Source organism: Physella acuta, unplaced genomic scaffold (genome assembly GCF_028476545.2).
Source record: "Physella acuta isolate Inbredline_101_S28 unplaced genomic scaffold, ASM2847654v3 ptg000109l, whole genome shotgun sequence".
Taxonomy (NCBI): domain Eukaryota; kingdom Metazoa; phylum Mollusca; class Gastropoda; family Physidae; genus Physella; species Physella acuta.
The window spans coordinates 335,204-357,855 of record NW_026731629.1 but is presented as its reverse complement, the minus strand read 5'-3'; the positions used below and the strand labels follow the sequence as shown (position 1 = coordinate 357,855).

Below are 22,652 nucleotides of genomic sequence, written 5' to 3'. Positions count from 1 at the left end.
ATTTTCGAGAAAGTTTAGGGGAGATCACTCCCGGTTTATTTTAGTCATAGCCAATTTGGTGTCAACTTCATTTAGAACCAAATGCTAAAAAGTTAAAAAAAAATATATATATATATAAAAAACATTTTTTTACTAATAAACTTTTAAATGCACTGAAAATTATAAAATAAAACAAATGTGTTTTTTAAAATAAGCTTTGGTCGTTAAAATATGTAAGAGATCTCATGTGCGACCAATCTGTATTCCGTTGTATCACTTCATCGACCAATCTGTATTCCGTTGTATCACTTCATCGACCAATCTGTATTCCGTTGTATCACTTCATCGACCAATCTGTATTCCGTTGTATCACTTCATCGACCAATCTGTATTCCGTTGTATCACTTCATCGACCAATCCGTATTCCGTTGTATCACTTCATCGACTGACACTCACTGCATTAAACAATGGTGTCACCCTCCTCCATGGCCAACTACTTCGCCTATTTATTTATTATGTAGCCTATCAAAAACTTCAGGCAATTTGATGTTATCCTTTATCCCAGACAGCGTAACAATGTGTATAACTGAACGGTGTATTTAACAAGGTTTTTTATTAGAGCAATGTTTCGTTTTGGTATCACCCTCACAGATGGTGTCACCAGGTGAGCCCCCCCCCCCCCTCCCCGTCCCCCACCGTGTTGGGACACTACTGATATCAATGATTGTGCTACATAATTTTACACTCAGCAAATCTATCTAGGTTAAGTACTGGAAATTAATACTCTATTTTTTTAAAACTGTTCTAGATATATTAATTTATATTTTTAGACACGACTGAGATTGTTAGTGTCCTTCACGCGTCCCTTCAGGACTTTTTTTTTTTTTTTTTTTTTTTTTTGGATAACCAAAAGGATGGAAATTTTGCCTTTTTATCAGATCTAGAGGGAAAATGTGTAAACTTTCCTCACTTCAATTTAACAAAGCTCAAATGTTCTAAGGCCTATTTCACCTACTAAATGAGAGAGAGAAAAAGAAAGAGTTAGGGTCGTAGCAGACCCGTGGGTACTGATGGAAATAGCCATGACTCACACGTCCATCTGATGAGTCACGGGGCACGCACACCCTGTCTAGACACAATTATGTAAAAATAAGTTTTGGGGTTCGGGTGTAGGATTTCTGTTTATTCTTTTATCTTGGCAATGTCTTGCTTTAAATAGGCTTATTTAAACCACGATTTGTTAAATTTATATTATGTCTTAGTTTTTAATACGGTTTTTATTTCAAATAAAACCTAACAAAATAGACATTTTATTTTTTAAAAATAGGTAACAGTCCTAGGGAAAAAAAGGGCCCATTCATATATTGATTTTATTTCTCATCGCTGGGGCTATGCTAACAGTAACAGTGATGACAAACTGCGCGTGCGTTTTCCCGAAAACGTCACAGGAAATGTAAACGTTTATAAATAGCACTTTCCCAGAAGAGGAAGCAGTTGGCTAAAATTAATATAATTATTTAGAATTTAGAGTTAAGCTAGCGGCCTAGACCCAGGATATCTGCTGTTATTTGAGCATGATTGGTAACATGATTTAGGGCCTACCAAAAGGTAACATCCCAATTTCCCATTCTATTTCTAACAACTGTTTTATACAAGTAAAGAGTTTCTTGTTCTACTATTCATATTTCTCCATTGTATTTTTAAATAGACAATGGTTGAAACAACGTAAGGTAAAAGGATATCTAAAACGGGCGTTAACTCTGTTGTAAAGCGATGTTTCCTGCATTTTAAGTTTTCTTCCTATCCATGTTGGCCAAATTGTATTTTACTGTACATATTTCTGTACATATTTTATCCATCAAAGTCGCAGTCCTTTATAGTACAAGTTTATAGTCATGGGTCATTTAACACATTGTATACGGCAATATACGGTAATAACAAAAACAGATAAATCGGGAGTGTAATAATAAAAGCACTTTTAGTCATATTACAGCCCCGATCCTGGCGGCCCATCGGGATTTTTCCCGGTGTTCTGGCTACCTCGTCCACCCTTTGTCCCCTGTATATGAGGTCTGTACATTTACATATGCACATATTATATTCAGTTTTTATATTTGTGTGTAGGTTCGTAAAAACAGACACAGAGCATACTACTGAAAAGTTTTTCTTTTAAACTTTTTTCTTCTGAAGCGGGGGGGGGGGGGGGGCACTGATAAAATTAAATATTTTCTATATAAACTTTATTTCGTTTGGGGGAGTGGGGGAGGGTGCGCGGTAGACGCTCTTCGATGCCTCCCGACTCCCCGAAGAGATGCCTGAAAGAAACATTGCAACTGAACTGAGTACAGTCTGCATTAAAAATCTTCTGATAATCAAATTACTATAGGCCAATACTCTATCTCTCTCTATAGCATATATAGCCAATATATAGCCAATATATATATATATATATATATATATATATATATATATATATATATATATATATATATATATATATATATATATATATATATAAAATTGTGTGTAGTATATAGCTCTCAATAGGCCGAGAACTTTGTAAAATAAAAATACACACCATGATGTGTGATCATCCATAAACACAAGCAATATTGCTAATCATTACATTGTTTTTATACAGGCTAGACATGCATCTTTTTTTTTTAATGAAACGGCTCCTTTTATAATAATACATACAAACGAAGATTGATTCGTGCATAATATATATCGAGTAGCTTTAAATGTGTTGTTGTCTTTTTACTTTTAAAAGAACCCATCTTTACGAAAGGAAAGGTCCAATTTACGAATCGCGACACTAAGGCGAAATTATTACTATTAATTAGCATTTTATTTTTACGTTTTACTATGCTCCAATTCTTTGTCCTGATCCTAGATCTGTATTCATAAAAAAAAAGTACAACCGCTAAGGGTCAAGAGAGTTTTAAAACAGACTAACGGTAATACCCGAACGTCTAAATTTAGTAATTTAGTTCTAGGCCTTGCTAGCCCCAGATAATATCATGATTAAGATCTAGCAATACAAAAGAGCATTGTGAATTTCTTGTTAAACGTTATTTAGCCTTGAACCGTGTGTTTGCACAAAAAAGGGGAAAGGGGGGGGGGGGGTTAATACGTCAGAAATCCCACATTTTCCCCCTTTTTTTCTTTTTACAAATTTTTGGCTTTATTTTTTTAATTTTTTTTTCGGATATTTAGTTTTACGTCAAAGGGCCTGCAGTATTCATTAAAATTATAATTTGTGCTTGGAATATGGGTGGGTCCCTGAAATGGCCATTGCGTAAAGGGATCTTTTGCAAGAATCCTGGACCCTGGATTTAATGATTTTTTTAAAAGGGGTAGGCAGGGGGGATATTAGATGCGGGGTAGCCCTTAAGGAACCTCAAGATGTTAGCTGTCTAAAGATACAGCTTCTTACAAGACTGCGTTCGTGTGACTTTCAGTGTTTACGATTATATATATATATATATATATATATATATATATATATATATATATATATATATATATATATATATATATATATATATATGTGTGTGTGTGTGTGTGTGCGTGTGTGTGTGTGTAAGTATGCCTACAACATGCGTAAGCGCTAATGAGTAGGCCTTTATTTTTATATTCATAATGTTTTAGAAAATTCATATGCTGAAAGTGAAAATTTTGAAATCACCCGTCGTTAATTGATGTCTCAGTGTAAGAGAAACTGCTTTCATTGTAGGCGGTCCACGTCAGTACGCCACAGACCTTGATATTCCTGTGCTAGAAACTGGTTTTAGTTTTGAGGTTAGGTTTGGTGTACAATTATTATATCGACCAGGGTTTTTTCAGACCCCTTTCTCGGGGTGGTGGCAAAAGGGGGAGGGGGGAGGGGGCGCTGGCTAAAATGTACTTTTACTATATAAATAATTTGTTTTTATTTGGTCCGGGGTTAAGGTGTACGTGGTTCGAGGGGGCAGTGACCCCCCCCCCCTCCCCCGAGAGATGAAACTGATATTGACTATCGCTTTCAGTAACACAACGCCTAAGGACGATAGTCTGTTTGAGTAATCTGGACCAATTAAATACAGATAAAAAATATTTGTAGTACTTAGTTATTCAAATACTTGAGCTTGAGTCCGGGTAATATATCCGTTTTTTTTTTTAAATTAAATATTCGATTTTGTTATTGGATAAAAATGTAAACAGGGGTCTACGGTAAAGATTTCAGAACCGTCGTGATCCTAGGCGTGTCTAGGGGGGAGGGGGAGATTGATGAACAAGGATGACGTAGGCACGGCTAAACGACGCGGTTCACATAACACGCTGTACGGGGCGGGCAAGTGGTTGGCATACAGGATGAGGGTGAAGCAGGATTGGGAAGGGTTGTCGTTACTGCGTCATACGTTCATTGACGGAAACCCTAAACACTAACAATAGGCCTGCACGTTTACACTTTGGTGTTATTTTTGTTGACAGTTTTTGAGGAATACCCCCAATCGGCGAGTGCAAAAGTGTAGCTAGTCTCTACTGGATTTATTTGACATCAACCTGTTTACTATATCCTTTGAGAATGTAGGCTAATCTTTAATTACACGAAATTGAAACATTATATAAACATGTTTTTGAAATGGAAAACAATTCGTGATCTGTTGAATTTGTGAACAGAGCTGTGATGTGGTATTGAGCAATGTTATATAACGTTGACTTTGAAAGTCATTATTATTTTTTATGCTTGAATGACAAACTATTTATTTTAATATAACGATTTTTATACAATTGTGAAATTGTAGTGAACAGGGCGATATATGTTTTTAAACAATGCGAGACCTACATAATTGTATGAGTGTATGTTGAGAAGGTTTGTTCAAGAAATGTTATATACGATACGATACGATGCGGGGCTGCGTGGTTGTCTGTTCACGTGATACAAATTGATATATAGAATTTACATCATACAATATGGCAAATTTTGATATAGTACGTGCGCTTAGGCGTTTTTAAATCCCACCGTTTATGGCAAACACTTCAATTTTACGATGTTATCGTGATGAAATGCTATACTACATGGTTAGTTACGTCCCCTGCTATTCGTGTATTTATTTTTTACTTTGGACGCGTGAAGTGAAGTATGTGAAGTCTCGATGTTAAAAAAAATTAAGTTACTCCATACAATCACTAGTGCATCTTTTCAAGCGCCGTTAGAAGTATGAGTAAAAACAATAGACTGAGCCACAATCTGCTTTTGTCTGTGTCTATTACAATTCTCTATAGTTATGTTTATAGGTTTATAAAAATGATCTATAGGTCAGTTCTTTTATGGAGATTTACAGACCCCGAAACTGTTCATTTTCATGTTCACATAGTAACTTATTAGAGGAATTATCAATTCATCGGCGGTGGCGTAAATTAAATATAATCGTAGGTAGGGATGCTGGGAACTTCCATACATGTAGGTATCGATACATTAGGATTTCGATGCGTTCATTGTATCGAAAAAAATAACATAGCAATATATTCGGGTATAACAATACATTCGGCTTATCAGTGGAAACAACATAGACTCATCGAGTCGAGCACATATTTCAATGGTAACAACACAATTTGTAGGTCGTATCACGCAAACACACACAACTCACATAAACTTACACACATATGTGTTCATAACAGTCCACACATTTTGTATAGCTAGGGTTTAGACAGTGGTATTCTTTAACAGACGAATTGAATACCATGTTGCATATTGTATGTCTTCATATATAATTGATTCATCATTTCCTCATATTGATTTCACATTGTCTCAATACAATGACGTCATATACATGTTAGCCGGATGCACTTTCCCGGCATGCGACATGTTTTTAAAAATAACCTCACGCGACCTAGATCTACCTGTTCTTTGAGGGTATCACCTGGCACGCACTCAGAGCCTACTGCCGACTGGAGATAATGAATACTTATAAACATGACAGGTTAAATGGCTAAAATTAGATTAACTCATCCTTCATTCAAATATGACCGGTAGCGTCACAAGGCGAAGCCGGGGGGGGGGGGGGCGGACCGCACCGGGTAACCTCATCCAAGGGGCGAAACAAAAAATAACTAATTTTAGTGAAAAATTATGCCTTTTACTAGTGAGTTTAATAGCTTAACACAGTTATATACATTACATGCACAGAGCCACATCATTTAAAACGAGGGGGGGGGGGGGGGTGTCGTAAACTGCCTATACTTTTAGTATTGGCGGAGGGGGCGACACCCTTGGAAACCATAGCAGATAGCACGCGACGCCACTGAAAGCGACTGCCTAAAAAACAATTTTAACCAGCCACGTTTTCTAAACGTTTTTAAGTTGTTTTTTTTTAATATAGATCTCTACAGTTTTTTTACACTAAAGATGATTTCATGTTAAATACAAACCACTGACAACAACATAAACAGGTTACGCTGGCTTGTGTTGGGCGTACGGTGCGATTTCTTGTGTTTTCATAGCACATTCTGGATCTAGTGCAGTGATTCTTAACCTCCTTGGAGGTACCGAACCCCCACCAGTTTGACATGCGCGCAGTCGAGTTTCTTCCAGGCATCTCTTGGTGGGGGGGGGGGGCTCCCCCCCGGAAAATGTTGACCGCCCCCCGAAAATATCAAGTGCCCCCCCCCCCCCCCCCCCCCCCGGAGAAAAAAGTCTGGAAGAAACACTGTATGCACATTCACCAAACCCTTCTTATTAGTTATACCGTCCGCACTCAACAAAACTGATCGTGAATAAGTCGAACCCCTGAGACAAACTCACCGAACCCCTTGGACTGACTCACCGAACCCCTGGTGTTTGATCGAACCCAGGGTAAAAACCACTGATCTGTGACTCGCATACTTTGTCTTTTTTTGTCAAATTCTTTCACCTATGGTCTAATGACTAATGTAGAACTACGAGACATAAAATGTTACATCACAGCTACATGGCGCCGAATGCTGAAGTTGGACGCCCCCCCCCCCCCCCCCCTCACCCCTCGCTTACAGCCTTACATATAGATCTATCTCAGAAGAAAAAAAATCACCTATCATTTTAAAGTTAATTTTTTTCTGAGCTTTTTTTCAGTTTGAGCCAAACATGAAGAATTATTTCATTATGCACAAAACTTTGTAATCAAATCTTATAAAAACATGTATCAATGCTATCGAAACCTGGTGTTGAAGGAATACCCTGGAACCAACAGTGGCTTTATATTAATATTAACTCAAGAATCAGTTTCAGTTTTAATAGAAAGATCTAGGTCAACGTTTCAAGCTGGCAGAGTTTCCGGGTAGCATGAATAGGTGGATTTAATATTAAGTTAAGAAATTGCGTTCTAGATCTATTTGCAAACTTGTTACTTCTCGGTATCGTTCCATTTGAGTGGTTATTAACTGCCAACAGGACCGGATTTTTCATAAGCTTAACTTGACTAATGGAATAGTAGGCCCTAAGCCACACTCAGTTTTGTGCCAGTGGCCAGCATTCTAAAACATTGTTTTCCGCGAAGCTTTTGACTACAATGATGAAAAAAAAAATAGTTGTAGGTTTTATTTCTATTTTTAAAATATAATTTAAGATGGTTTTTTTTTTTAAGTTTTAGTTATTTCCCTGAAAATCGATATTTGAAATTAACCAGGTGAATTATTATTTCGAGCTAGAAATAATTGGGATGTCGTAACAATCAATAACGGGTAGCCTACTGTTATCTGTTAGTCAAAAGGCCTAACAGATAACATTATATTAACATTATTGTAATAGTTCCGAACAAAACCCCAGTTAAATTATATCAAGCAGCGCAGGCTTGTTGTTGTAAACATATCTTTTTCGTGAAATTTTGATACCTATTTATATAACTTGATAAACAAAAGTTGTTGCGGACTAGGCTATATTTTGGTCCCATTTAGATCTAGTCCACAGCAGTGTTGTTTGTCATGTGACTGTTCTTTACCCAGAATTTTGACAGCTTCGCCTCAGCGGTTCAAAAACTATCCCATGAATTTAAGTTTTGTCTCTATTTTTATTACCAAAAATGAAATTGATGTTTGGGAACTAAATGGGGATTTAATAATCTTAATTCTTGCTCCATCTTTCCAACTAGCATAGCAGCATTTCTTTTTTAAATTAATAGACGACCTGGTTTTATTTTAAAAATTTAGAACTGCTTATCAAAAGATCTGTTGTAAGTATAGTATCCAGGACTGCCCCAGGTATTCTAAAATAGCTAGTTCGCAATGGGCCTGAGCTCAGCCGCTCTTAACATGGCGTTATAAGGCGTAATTCAGGCAGCTTTGCGACTGTTATTTTGGTAAGAAAATGATTTGATTGATTCTATACTCGTGTTCAACGATTGGTTTATCATAGTCGTAGTCTACTTTTTTATTTAATGTTTATATGAAAGGTATATTCCTTTTGGTTTTAACCTGTTTCTTTCTCTTCCTGTTCCAGGAAATCTCATGTGACCCGATGAAATGAAATTTTGGAGGTATGAAATTAACCAACCCTTCACCAGAGATTCAACACAATCAAAATAAGGTGAACATATTACGTCAATAATCAGCCAAAACTTAACCCCCCCCCCCCCCCCCACACACACATCTTAGCAAAAGACCAAAAGATGTAAAGATGGGCCTATTTATATTTAATTTATACTATTTAGATCTCTATATTATCGCTTATAAATTTTTAAAATGGTAAAAGCCTACTCTCCCTCCCCCCCCTCCCCCCCCCCCCCCCTTTGGAGAGCTTGCACATTGATTTTTAGCTTTTGGCTTTTACTCTATTATTACCCCCAACGAAGTCCTAACCTTACTATTTTTTAAGCCTGGATCTACTAAACTAATAGTAATATTTTTTTTTATACTTTATACATAGTCTATGTTCTATTCTATGTCAAAGAATAGAACAAAGGCCTAGACATAGCTGTGGTCTTGAGTGTCCTTATTTTAATTGGTGTAGAAAAAAAGTCCCTTAGAAAGGGATACGTTTAATCTCTTTATATATAATTGTCTAAAAAACAACAACAATAAAATGTGTGGGGATTTTTATGTTTGACTCATAAAAATAGCCATCCCATCTCTCAACCGCATTAGTAATAGTATTATCATTTAGGCCTAGGCCAAATACGTCCAGAAAACAAGCGGAAGTGAACTCTCCAACTTTTATATAACCACAACTAAAAATACACAAATAGGGGAGATGATGGCGTTCATCCCACCTTCACTATTGGCAAAATGACATCAATGCTAACGGATGAGTGGAGCATTTTGTTAGTTTCTTGGTATTGTAGAGTCTGGATGTTGTGAATCTATTTGAATACTTCGTTTCATTTATAATACTTTGAGGTCCTTTCCGTAAGTTATTCCGATCTTATTCTCATCAAGATCCAGTCATCGACTCAACTTATCACAATCACATCATCATCATCGTGATCATCCATCGACATTTTTAATCATAAAAATAATATTTATCAGTAATTTTAATTTATCAGTAGAATAGATCTAGATCTAATACTTATCGAAGTCGATGATAATGTAACTAGAATCTAGATCTAGTGTAGTTCTCAGTCTAACGCTAGATTAGATTTAGAAGATCTAAATCTTATTCTAGGGCCTAGGGTAGTAGAAATCTAGAATTTTTTTCCACCTGAACTTAACTTTTTAGTAGATCTAGATCTAGTTTTCACCTAAACTCCTAAACCAAATCTAGATTCTAGATATAGAATCGAGATCTAACTAAAAACTAACTAGATCTAGTAACTACTGAACAGATTCAATAGGGCCTATAAATATTGAATAAATAATCAGTAACAGTGATTTTAAATACAAAACTGAGTGTATTTCTTTTCTCAGCTTAGCTTAGTCAGCAGCTACAAATTAGTACAAATATTTAATGAGTCAAAACAAATACATGAATGAATTTTGCTATGTTTGACTCCAATTTTTACTTACTCTTAACAAAGTCTTAGTACTTAGTAAGATAGTAAACTCATTGATTTTTATTTAATTTTAAGGGCAGGTATCAGATATTTTAAAATAAATTTTATTTAGGCCTAGGCCCTATTATTTATTCACAAACCTAATTGACCTATAGTCATGTATTTTCATATATTTTGTTAGTATCACTGTAAAATGCTCCTTAAATAAATACAGGGAGTTTACAACCTTATCTTGCCATTTTATGGCAAGCAAGATTTCATTAAGCTCTAGTCCACTATGTCTAAAATTAGAATTTTTTTAAACTTTAGGTCCAGAGTAAAAGTCCTTCAATGTGGCATAACGACATTACTTATGGGACGGTTCTGCGACCGACATTTATAATGGATGAACAAATTGGTAATAACATTGGTTCTAAAGGATCGTATGAGGTGTACGAACCCCAGAAGAATGGAGAGCAGTTCCCAGTTGGGGAGAGTGCAGTCAATGGAATTGATAAGACTGGAAATCAAGGCAGCCAAGATGAATATTTAAAGCAGGTAACTTTTAGTTTTTCACTTAATTTTAGTTTCTTATATAAATCTTTTATGTAAGAATTCAAAGTAAGCATTGTTAAAGTTGCAATAATTTTGCATATCACCCAGTATTATATGAAATGTTTACTTATGCTTATATTGAGCAAAATTATATTGTTGGTAGTATTTTTACCATATGTTTGCTTGTAATAAAAAGATTTGTGAACCTTTACCTGATTGTGAATGTTCTAGCGCTTTCAAGTGGTGTGCAGAGAGCTGGAGCAGAGCAAGATCCGAGAAGCAGAACTACAACACTACATCAATTTATTGAAAGCTCCCAAGGATGCCCAAGGTATCTTCTCTCATCTGACAAAAACATTGAACACTGTATTTTGATAAACATACATTTTGGAGTGGAAGTTAGCACATGAGAATTCCATTTAAATTAGAGTAGAATGAAACTCAAATTTCATTCATATTGTATCAAAAAACAAGTTAATAACTCAAAGTGATAGAATGTATTCTCTATGTATGTATGTGAGAGTGTATTCAGTCATCATTAGAAGAAAAATATTGTTCCTTTAGCAGCAGAAAATGTTAAGACTGAATTAATGTTTGTTTCTATAGGTGCTACAGTGGAGGAGGGTGTGAAAGATGCACACATCAAGTATCTTCAGAGGCAAGTTACAGTTTTGCAGGCCAATTTGTACAAGTATGATGGATGGTCTTCAAAGTAAGTCCTTTGTCCCGCTTTCAAAGTCTCATAAAATTGTGTTTATTAACATAATAAACATGTAACTATTACTTACCTAATTGGTAATGTCTATTTTCAAAAAGCTATTAAGTTATTTCTTGTTTGTTTTGTAGTAATAGTATGTAGTAATAGTTATCAAAATTATGTTGCAATAAAATGTTGACATTACAATTCACTATTTTAGTGATTAGTTAACATAATTCTTAACTAATTAATTTAACCTCTTAGAGATTTAGGGCTATCTTATTCAAAATACATTTTATTTTAAAATAAATATTTGTTTTTTATGTTTAGTCCATTGGTTATCTCATTATAGACTCTAACTTTGAGTCGCTTATTCTCAGGCTTATGAGCGCTACTGAAGAAAGAGACAAGCTCCTAATTGAGAACGGGGCCCTGAAATCAGAGTTGTCGAGGTTACAGGATGAAAACAGACGTCTGACAAATGAAGTTGACACTTTGAGTAACTCTCGAGCAGACTTGCAGAAGAGACTACAGCAGGCTATTGTAGACCTAGAGAATGTTCGACGCCAGAGTCTCCCACCCGGTGAACTGAGAGACGAGCTGATGAGAGCCAGATCAGAGAATAAAACACTGAGGGTTTGTGGTTTTTCTTGTACCTCTACTTTAGAGAAAATATTTTATTGTTAATCAGAGAATAAAACACTGAGGGTTTGTGGTCTTTCTTGTACCTCTACTTTAGAGAAAATATTATTTTATTTTTAATCAGAGAATAAAACACTGGGGGTTTGTGGTCTTTCTTGTACCTCTACTTTAGAGAAAATATTATTTTTATTGTTAATCAGAGAATAAAACACTGAGGGTTTGTGGTTTTTCTTGTACCTCTACTTTAGAGAAAATATTATTTTTATTGTTAATCAGAGAATAAAACACTGAGGGTTTTTCTTGTACCTCTACTTTAGAGAAAATATTATTTTTATTGTTAATCAGAGAATAAAACACTGAGGGTTTGTGGTTTTTCTTGTACCTCTAGTTTAGAGAAAATATTATTTTTATTGTTAATCAGAGAATAAACTACTGAGGGTTTGTGGTTTTTCTTGTACCTCTACTTTAGATAAAATATTATTTTTATTGTTAATCAGAGAGTAGTTTTAGTGGTAATATAATCCAAAACATGAATATCCTAGGTGAATTAGTGTTCTTATTTTTTCATTTGTTCACATTGTTATATTCTACTGATATTACTGAATAGTCAAACTCCAGAAGTAAACAAACTAATAACACTGTTAATTATTTTATATCATTAATAGGTTTAACATTTTACAAGTTTTGCAAACATACAATAGAAACTGTTTTATGAATATAAATATTTATATGCCTGACATACACACACGCACCTATATGTATACATATATAGCCTACATACACAGAGGCGTAGCGACCCTTCCCTGCGCCCTTGCACCCCCCCCCCTCAAGATTTCGATTTGCATCCCCCCCCTCAAACTTTTGATTTGCACCCCCCCTCAACCTTTCAATTTATTTTTCCAACCCATTTTGGCGCCCCCTAAGGTCGGCGCCCTGGGACATATGTCCCCGTCCCTCGCTACGCTACTGTACATACATACATATATATATATATTTATTTATATATGTAAAAAAGCATAAAATTATGACTGATGACCTTAATGTATTAATTTCCAGGAGTCAATATCACGGCTAGAGCTAGAAAACCGGAGTATAAAGGATTACTCCAATGGCAGTGGTGGCAGCCCATCCCTGGGTAACGTGGCCTGTAGCCAGGAGCTGGAGTACCTGCACAAGGTTGTGGACACACTCAAGAGCACCGTCCTGGAGCAGAGGAACTTCCTGCTCAATATGAGTAAGTGTTTCCGTTTGGCTTTGTCTGCAACATGAAAGTGAAAGTAGAGTATTGTTTGCTGTGTTGGTGTTGATTTATTTCCATGGCCGCGGGTAAATTTGGTGGAACAAAACTGTTTCCGTTTCCAGTGTCCAGGACAATATACTTTCATGATATACTTACCTTGCTGATGGAAAAAATAAAACAAAATATTATATGTAGTTAATTAATATCCTGGTGTTATAAAGACTTGATAAAGAAACAAATACATTATGGGGATCAGAATTTGAAGTTAAGAGCTTAGAGCAGTGGTTCTCAACCTGTGTTCGATCGAACCCTAAGGGTTTGGGGAGTCTGCCTCTGATGTTCAGCGTAGGTCAAGACACACACTTAACTCATATGATTTACAATCAGATTATTTCAGTACTGACAATAGAACTATTAAGAAGGGTTCGGTTTATTCGCATATGTAGTTAGTGGGGTTCTGTACTTCCAAAAGGATAAGAACCACTGGCTTAGAGTTAGGCTGCACCAGTTCATTTCCATTCCTTTGTTTAATTTTCAGGAAACCCAACCTCCCTGAATCCTGTCAAGTCCACACAGTTTGCCCTGGCAGGCTCCCAGAGCACAGAGGGGCTACCCAAGCCCAGCAGAGGTTCACCAGTCCCTGCCTTACAGAGGTCGTTGCCCACAGTCACACAAGATGCGTTCCAGAAAATATCCTACAGACAGTCTCCTGAACCCTTTCAGAAACCTTTGAACCCACAGCCAACAGCCCTGTCTGACACAAAATCTCTTGAGAGTTCACAAGGGGGTGGTAACGTGCGGGAAGTTTCTTCAGACGAGTCTGTGTCTGACAGTTTACAGCTACATAACATGGTACCTGTGAGAGAACTCAATGGGTATATCAACATGCCATCAGGCATGCAAGAGATCGGCCCGGAGGTGAAGGCACCAAGCCGTGATGACAATATTCAGTTGACTTTGAAGTCAGCCTCCCATGAGCTTCAGCCTTCTCTGGTAAACAAGAAAGCTATTTTCAGTGATTCGGCACGGCCGCAACTCCCTGAGGGTAATGGAAGCATTCCAAAACTTTCGCCTCAGAAGTTTGTGGCGCCGTTAAAATCACCACACTCTGAAGTTATCAGTCGGAGAAATGGAATAGAGCAGCCGAATGCTGACCTACACCGGAGCAGGTCAGCTGTGATTTCGCGTAACACAGATGCAGTTCCCATGGATACACATACGCCAAGATGGGGAGTAAAATCCAGTTCGCCTCAACTTGAGGAGTTTCATGGGGCTTCAAGGCCAGCTCCTGGTAGCCAAGCTCTGTTTGCTGGACACAAAGTACCTTACGATCGGCGTAGTTGGGAGGCGTCTGAGCTTATGGAAGACAACATGCATGAAGATGACCATGCTATGACGCAATCATCAAAAGCTCAGCCACAGCCTGTTCTACACAGGCAACCCAATTATGAAATAAGCTCACAGACTGTCCCGCCGAACTGGGAGGAGCTGAGCGGAGCCGTTCTGATGCCACCAAAACTACACAGACCCCTGGCACAGACTGGAAACCCAGGAAGAGAAGCAGACGTGCAGTACATCAATGTCTTGACCAACCCAGCAGATGTCCCTGACCCACACCAGCCTCGTCTCAACTCTGACCGCATCTGTCCGGTGTGCAATAACAACTACGATCATTTTTCTATGGAGGACTTTCAAACACACGTGTTCAAGTGTTTTGATGATGAAAATCCACCAGAGACAATGAAGCCCCAAGAAGCTTCGCGCACGTGTCCCATGTGTAGTAAGCTTTTTGATCACAACGCGTCTCAGGCGGAGTTTGAGAAACATGTGCATAGTCACTTTGGAGAAGAGGGGCCGGGGGATAACTTTGAAATTTTACAATGATTACCTACCTTCACATGATCATAGACTGGGTAAACTGTGGTAGCGGAGAATACATAACTTTAGACGTAGCTTAGCCCTAGTGTTTAGATTCCTAGGAAGCAGAAAAATTATTTGCTTCCGATAATTATGTAGGCTAAACATGTATTTAAATTTATTATTTTCCTTTCATGGACTGTTATCATTTACCATCATTACCATAATGACAACCTACTAGTCTGCACTAGAGGGGAAATTAGTTTTGTTAGATCTAGTTTTAAATTATGTAAATTCATTATGTGCTGATTTCTTAAACAAAATTTTACCAAAGAATCTTGGTGGTATCTTACAACTAAAAGAGACTGCACAATTTTTTTTTATGAATCTATTGTCAAACTTTAACTTATACTTGGTTGAGGTGTTTTGTCTTTTTCTTTTATGGATGAAAACTGTAGGGATAAATATAACTTTTAGTCTTTCAGCAGTGTACAGGTGAAACTTTGGAGCACCCTGTAACTATTTGCGGTCGATGTTTGCTTCATCACTGAATGATTCAACAGATTTTCTTGACTGTGTTACCATAGAAACAGATTGTTTGCTTTTTTGTTGGTTTCCCATTTGTAACTGTCACCATTCTACCAGCAGTGCAGTGAGTTGGGCCTGCTCTTGTTGTTTGGCCTTCACACCCTGCACTAGTTACTTGAGGCAAAGCACTGGTCAAAATATCAATGTTTAAAACTTGGTTAGGAATAAGTATTACTTAAATCATTGTTAAAAATTGAAGTGAGAATTGATTTTCGTCAAAGTTCCAATGGGAACTTAGATTGACTGATCAATGTTTAGATTTAAAATGAGAATAAAATGAATCACTGGTGACCATCTTGTGCTACCACCAGCTACACTGGAAGGGAAATCCAGGTTTACAATGGCATTTACTGCAAGGATAACTGAAGGAGAGTAATGTTGTGGCTGTAGACTTCTTTGCAAGTGTTGTTTTTTTTTTTAGACTTGGTTTCGTAAGGACAAGAACTTGTTCTAGAACATACTGACAGGGCTGACAATTGACTTGCCTTTATATTTATATGCACCTTTTAAATATATTTCAGTCATCAATAAATATACATACACACCAAACTGATTGTCTCTGGTTATTTCCCTGTATAAATTCTTTTATCCTTGAGGTTGCTCTAAACAGGGTTTCATTAGAGTTAATGTTAGCATATTTATTTTTAAATTGTTTCATGCATTTTGCAATGTGTTTTAAAGGGTGAAATTTTTAAATTATTTTTGCGGGTTTACAAACTATGATTTAAATAAAAACAACTGGCTTTACAGATTTCCCTTAACAATAACAAAAAATAACTTTGATGCTCTGAACATATGGTGTACAATATTATAGCAAGAATGAAATGACTTCAGCTTGTAGGGAATCTGATCAGAGTGTAATTATATTTACTAAACTACAATGCAGTGTATTCTGAAAAATATTTTGTACTTCTCTCCTGTAATCTATTTTCATTTATCCAGTTTTATTGATATCACAATATTCTTTTGTTTTGTGTTGTGCATTGGAAATGCATTAATAAACCTAACTATTGTTGACACATTGGTGCAGTAGTAATTGTTGCCATTTGATACGGCATTGTTTTCTACTTTGTTTCAATACACACATTGTATAGCACCTGACACATTTTAATTTGGACATTATGTAAAACAAGAATAATATTCTAGACCAGCACATATATGTACATGAAAAAAAACAAGAAATAATCTTGATATTTTTCATTATTGTAAGAACATGGTGTTTACCACATTTACATATATTTACAAGTAAATAAATATATTTTACACTGGTGTATATATATAGTTTTATATATATATATATATATATATATATATATATATATATATATATATATATATGCGTGTATATATATATGCATATATATATATATATATATATATATATCTATATGGCTAGATTAAACATATATATGTATGTATATAGCTAGATTAAGCACATATAAATTTACACATATATGCCTTTACATTCATGTACATATAGATACACATGTAAATATATAAAGTGTATAGCTTGCACTGATAACAAGTATCACGTTTTGAACAAGATTATTTTTAACGTTAAAACTTTTAATCAATGAAAAAATTTAAGAAAATAATCTTAAATACTCTGGAAAGCTCATTCTTAAATAAAAACCAATTTAAATGTTTTTTTGTTGTAAATATTGATGAATTATGGAATTGAGATAAAATGCGTCTCTTTATTGCACAACAAGTATTCAGTTCTTGGAGTAAGATGATAAAGTAAATTTCGTTCACAGGTGGGCTTGAGTGGGATTCAAAATGCAAATATTTAAACTCAGTTTTTTTGTGTAATAAACTGATATGTTGTTTAAAAAAAAAGTTCCAAACTTAACTAAGAATCATAGGCTACTCTTTTGGTTAACTGCTCATTTTGACACAAGTTTGATTTATGTTGAAGTTTTCAATAGGGCAAACACTATCCTTTTCATATCCCAAGGTTACTGAAACAGGTGAACTCTACTTCACCTGCCACAAACTGTCAGGTTTTTAAGGTAGTTTACTTACTTTTCTATTGGAGAAAAGCCAGATAATTTGAGATTGGATTTGTATTAGAAATTTTGAATTGGTATTATGATGTTTGGGAAATGTAGTGAGGATGATAATCTGTAAATAAAAAGATATTGTGTTGATAAGGTCAATGAACTGGGCTCTGTGATTGATACTTGGGGTAGATATTTGATATTTGTGGCAGATCTTTGATATTTGTGTTAGATCTTTAATACTTGGGGTAGATATTTGATATTTGTGGCAGATCTTTGATACTTGGGGTAGATATTTGATATTTGTGGCAGATCTTTGATACTTGTGGTAGATATTTGATACTTGGGGTAGATATTTGATATTTGTGGTAGATCTTTGATACTTGGGGTTGATACTTGGGGTAGATCAATGAGAATTGGTGATTTAAACAATTGAGCCAGTTAGCGTAAGAGACGTAAGAGAAGCTTAACCATTGTTTGTTGACTGAAACTTATTGTATTAGTTTATTTTAGTTGTGATGACTGAGATACAATGGTTAAGTAAGTATATTTACAGTTTGTTTTTATGATAGATTTTAAAAAGGTTTGGTAGATGAATACAATACCTGGTCAGTGATTTACACAGTTTAGGTTCACAACTAAAAGAGTTCATGTCATAGAGGTGGGGGGGGGGGGGGGGGTGTCTTTAATCTTTGAAAATTTGATATCTGATCATATTTTAGGGCATTGACACCCAACCCAATCTGTTGACCAATGTAGTTTCCTTTCTTGGTCAGTGTTCCATTGGGTCTACAATCATTTTCTACACAGGTAACCTGCAGGGTAAAAACCGTAATTAAAAATACAATGACAACATTGATTGAGATAGAGGGAAACGTGTAAGAATTGTTATTTCTTTTATTTATACCCCACTCCTCTTTATGATAAACTGTACTACTGATAATTCGGTGTTGTGTGTTCTTTATGGTCTTGGTCCCCCCCCCCCCCTCTCCCCCCCCCCCCCCCCCCCCCACACACACACAAGACACACACTTAGACTTAGGAAAGGGTAGCATTTTGTGAGTCATTGCTGTGTATCCGTTCTGATTTTCTGGCCTATCTACTAAGTAGGTCACCTCCCGGAAGTATATTCTAAATTTAGATCGCAAGTGCTCTGTGTGTCTCCCAAGTTTTTTGTGTCAAGGGTGTTGTCAAAATCAGTGTTAGTTTGTTGTTTGTTTTTTTTCTTATAAAATGTACAACATGTGTGGTTGTTGATAGTAACTTCGATTAAATAAACCTTAGGGCATATTATGCCGGTCCCAAGGATGGTTAGTGAAATTGGAAACCTATCTAAAGGCTTCGGATTATCCAAGCTCAGTGCCTATCTATGTGGTACATATCCACAATAATTGTAGAGTGGTGATAGGGGATTAAATCGTAGATATGCAGATCTTGTCTAGTAGCATCAGGACTCACCATATTTATTTGTTGTAATTTCTTTGCATTAGTTATTTAGTCAACTAAACCAGTAATTTAAAAAAGTCTAGTGACAATTTTAGCGCAATTTCCTTGTGTTATCTAAAAATAGCTCTGTCGTAGCGTAAATCAAAAGCAGGGTTAGTAAAACCATTGGTTAGTTATTAAAACGTTTTTTATTATTTATTTTTTTCAGTATTTTACATGTTTTACTTACAATAGAGTAACATGACTAAAAACCATTGCGCGCCCAGCTACCGAACGTGACGTCGCAGCCATTGAACGTGATGGCGCAGCTATTGAACGTGATGACGCGTGTGGTGTGGTTGCATAAAATGCCTACTAATTCGGTCCAAATTTTAATTAATTAAAAAAAAATTTTGTGACCGAACGAAAGGATATTTTTGAAAACTTTCTTCGGCAATATTGTTCTAAATTATGGCAGGAATAGATTGGTACATGTTTCAAGTCGCTAATTGGTCTGGTTGCCGAGATATGGGCCAAAAAACTGCATTTTTTCGAGGTTTTTTGGCTTTTCCGGGAAATCCATGAAAGAAACCCGGAATTTTTATGGCCTATGTTCATCCTCGTAACTTGCTTAACATAATTGCTTTGGAACAAGTCCTCGATATTGCTTCGTTGAGGAGGAAATACGACTTAAAGCTGCGGACACACATCCATCCATCCATCCATTCCCAGAAAAGACGAGTTAATAAACGCAATTCTCCAGAATGGAAATAGCGCTAAAAAGTTAAAAGGTTAGTGGCCAGAGGCGTAGCACCCCTCCTTATATTTAGTTATTCAAGTTGGCGAAAAGGCCCCCCCCCCCCCCCATCCGAGTTGGAAAGGTTGGTGTGTATTTTATCAACCCCTTTCCAATAATTTGGAAGGCCTACTAAAAAAATAAATTTCTAAACATCCAGAGTTTCTTGCAGGCTTTTGCTCCGGGGGAGCACACCTGTAAATTTCGAGGGGGAGGTGGGCGACTAACTTTTCCGGTAAAAATACATTTTCTATATAAATTACTAGCCGTCCCGGCCAGGCCCTGCTCTGGCTTCTGTGAAAAACCTTTCTGTTAAAGACCATTACCTGTGTGTTTAGTAATCATCATAAACCCGGCATTGCCCACCCAAACCACAACCAACCAAAACAACAAAACGCAAACATAACGCTAACACAATTGCAAATACAAACGAAAACAAAAACCTAACAACAAACCCAACCACAACCACAAACACCAATACCAACACACACAAAAAAAACAACGAAAAAGCAAACGAAAACAAACCAAATCCAAACGCAAAACCAACCAAAAAACACAAATACAAACCCAAACAAAAAAACACAAACAAAACGAAAAAAGAAAGAACAAAAACGAACCAAATCAAAACGCAACCACTAACGCAAACCCACCTAAACACAAAGAAAACACTAACGCGAACATAAACGCCCGGGGCGGAATCACCTGTTTTAGCTTAATGAACGACTATAGTACCCCAACTTATTCATAGTCTTTTGCACTCACTTAAACGAACGCGCCTGTTTCAATTTAATGAACAATTTTAATACTCCAAGCTTATCCGTAAAATACCTACAACATTTGCACTTGATCAATCCCCGCTAATTATGTAATTATTTTTTTTCCCAACACAAAAACAAAGTAATAAAAAGTAAATTATTTTCCACTAATGCAATGGTTTTATAAAGGGAAGTAATTGTGTTTCCCTAATTTATCAAAGGGAAGTAAGTGCTATAGGACTAAATAAAGACATAATTAGAATTTTTGTAAAAGATGATATTTTTTTTAAAACTTGTGTTTAATGAACATGCCGACAATTATTACTATAATTTGAAAAATGAAAATTATTTCCCAACACTTTCAATAGTAATTTTTTAACTCATAAATTTAGACAAATGCGCACGATAATTGTCTAACACTTAAATCCATCCAAGACCAACGACAAACATATGCGTTACATACAGAACTGAGCTTTATATATTAGACTAGCCGTCCCGGCCAGGCCCTGCTCTGGCTTCTGTGAAAAACCTTTCTGTTAAAGACCATTACCTGTGTGTTTAGTAATCATCATAAACCCGGCATTGCCCACCCAAACCACAACCAACCAAAACCAAAACAACAAAACGCAAACATAACGCTAACACAATTACAAATACAAACGAAAACAAAAACTTAACAACAAACACAACCACACCCACAAACACCAATACAAACACAAAGAAAAAACAAACAAAAAAGCAAACGAAAACAAAAACCTAACAACAAACCCAACCACAAACACCAATACCAACAAAAAAAAAATCAACGAAAAAAGCAAACGAAAACAAACCAAATCCAAACGCAAAACCAACCAAAAACACAAATACAAACCCAAACAAAAAAAACACAAACAAAAACGAAAAAAGAAAGAACAAAAACGAACCAAATTAAAACTCAACCACTAACGCAAACCCACCTAAACACAAAGAAAACACTAACGCGAACATAAACGCCCGGGGCGGAATCACCTGTTTTAGCTTAATGAACGACTATAGTACCCCAACTTATTCACAGTCTTTTGCACTCACTTAAACGAACGCGCCTGTTTCAATTTAATAAACAATTTTAATACTCCAAGCTTATCCGTAAAATACCTACAACATTTGCACTTGATCAATCCCCGCTAATTATGTAATTATTTTTTTTCCCAACACCAAAACAAAGTAATTAAAAAGTAAATTATTTTCACGGAATGCAATGGTTTTATAAAGGGAAGTAATTGTGTTTTTCCTAATTTATCAAAGGGAAGTAAATGCTATAGGACTAAATAAAGACATAATTAGAATTTTTGTAAAAGATGATATTTTTTTAAAAACTTGTGTTTAATGAACATGCCGACAATTATTACTATAATTTGAAAAATGAAAATTATTTCCCAACACTTTCAATAGTAATTTTTTAGCTCATAAATTTAGACAAATGCGCACGATAATTTTCTAACACTTAAATTCGTACAATTCCAACGACATACAAATGCATTACATACAGAACTGAGATTTATATATTAGATGTAATGCGGGTACTGCCCTTCTCCCCGCTCAGATGCCTAAGATAGCCCAAGAGAGAAACTGTTGAAACATAATGATAAATTGTCTGTGCTAGTGGCTGATTTGATTTAATGCTCTGTTCGGCATTTTTCGTTTCACCCGTTCATGTCATTTTAATTTAGGAAACCACTCGGATTGTCACGACCTCCTCCGGCTCCCCGCTGAGGGAGGAGCGGAACGATCATCAACGATCTACTGAGACAGTCACTCAAGCAATGACTGCCTCGAGATCAACTTCACGCTCAGAGGAAGTGACTGAATCTCGTCATCATGGTTATCGTGCCGTTCAATTTTGCTCAATGTCCCGGCAAGACCAACTTTAGAAATGATCCCTAAAAGTATGATCTTAACTGAAGAAAGTGACGATTGTGGTGCCAATAAAAACTAAATTGTATAAATTTATGGTTTTGAACTGTATGAATAGTGAGTTTAATATTGTACAAATAAAAATCAATTAAGATTAGCTAAACCACTTTTATTATGTTTTCACGTTAAAGAAATATAATAATCATTTTACATAAATAAAAAATATGAATTTTTTTTATACTTTTGACTTAAAAACTTAGACATTTTACTATTTAAACTAATTTTATTTCAATTCAAGGGAA

At 35.9% G+C, this 22,652-nt stretch overlaps 1 protein-coding gene and 1 non-coding gene across 5 annotated transcripts; one reads left to right on the top strand and one right to left on the bottom strand.

The window, feature by feature from the left end:
• Positions 1 to 1,512: 1,512 nt before the first annotated feature.
• Positions 1,513 to 16,500, top strand: LOC131934526 (uncharacterized). Of its 4 annotated transcripts, none has more exons than XM_059290566.1 (8): positions 1,513 to 1,587; positions 8,435 to 8,521; positions 10,233 to 10,460; positions 10,689 to 10,788; positions 11,064 to 11,169; positions 11,535 to 11,790; positions 12,853 to 13,030; positions 13,575 to 16,500. In XM_059290566.1, the coding sequence occupies exons 2-8, from the start codon at positions 8,474 to 8,476 to the stop codon at positions 14,918 to 14,920; spliced, it is 2,262 nt and encodes a 753-aa protein (XP_059146549.1). In that variant the 5' UTR covers positions 1,513 to 1,587; positions 8,435 to 8,473; the 3' UTR covers positions 14,921 to 16,500. The 4 variants fall into 4 exon arrangements, with proteins under 4 accessions (XP_059146549.1, XP_059146547.1, XP_059146551.1 ...); XM_059290564.1 differs by lacking the exon at positions 1,513 to 1,587 and adding an exon at positions 8,161 to 8,294; XM_059290568.1 differs by lacking the exons at positions 1,513 to 1,587; positions 8,435 to 8,521 and adding an exon at positions 9,158 to 9,254.
• A 5,669-nt stretch (positions 16,501 to 22,169) lies between these two features.
• Positions 22,170 to 22,392, bottom strand: LOC131934541 (small nucleolar RNA U3). The gene has a single exon (XR_009385801.1). It is a non-coding gene; the product is annotated as a small nucleolar RNA U3 (small nucleolar RNA).
• Positions 22,393 to 22,652: the final 260 nt, after the last annotated feature.

What these genes read in the sequence shown, in the direction of transcription:
- LOC131934526 (XM_059290566.1), top strand. Translation starts at nt 8,474, where the DNA reads ATGAAATTAACCAACCCTTCACCAGAGATTCAACACAATCAAAATAAG. An exon ending in AGCTCCCAAGGATGCCCAAG is followed by an intron (nt 10,789 to 11,063) that starts GTATCTTCTCTC and finishes TTGTTTCTATAG; the next exon opens with GTGCTACAGTGGAGGAGGGT. An exon ending in GAACTTCCTGCTCAATATGA is followed by an intron (nt 13,031 to 13,574) that starts GTAAGTGTTTCC and finishes TTTAATTTTCAG; the next exon opens with GAAACCCAACCTCCCTGAAT.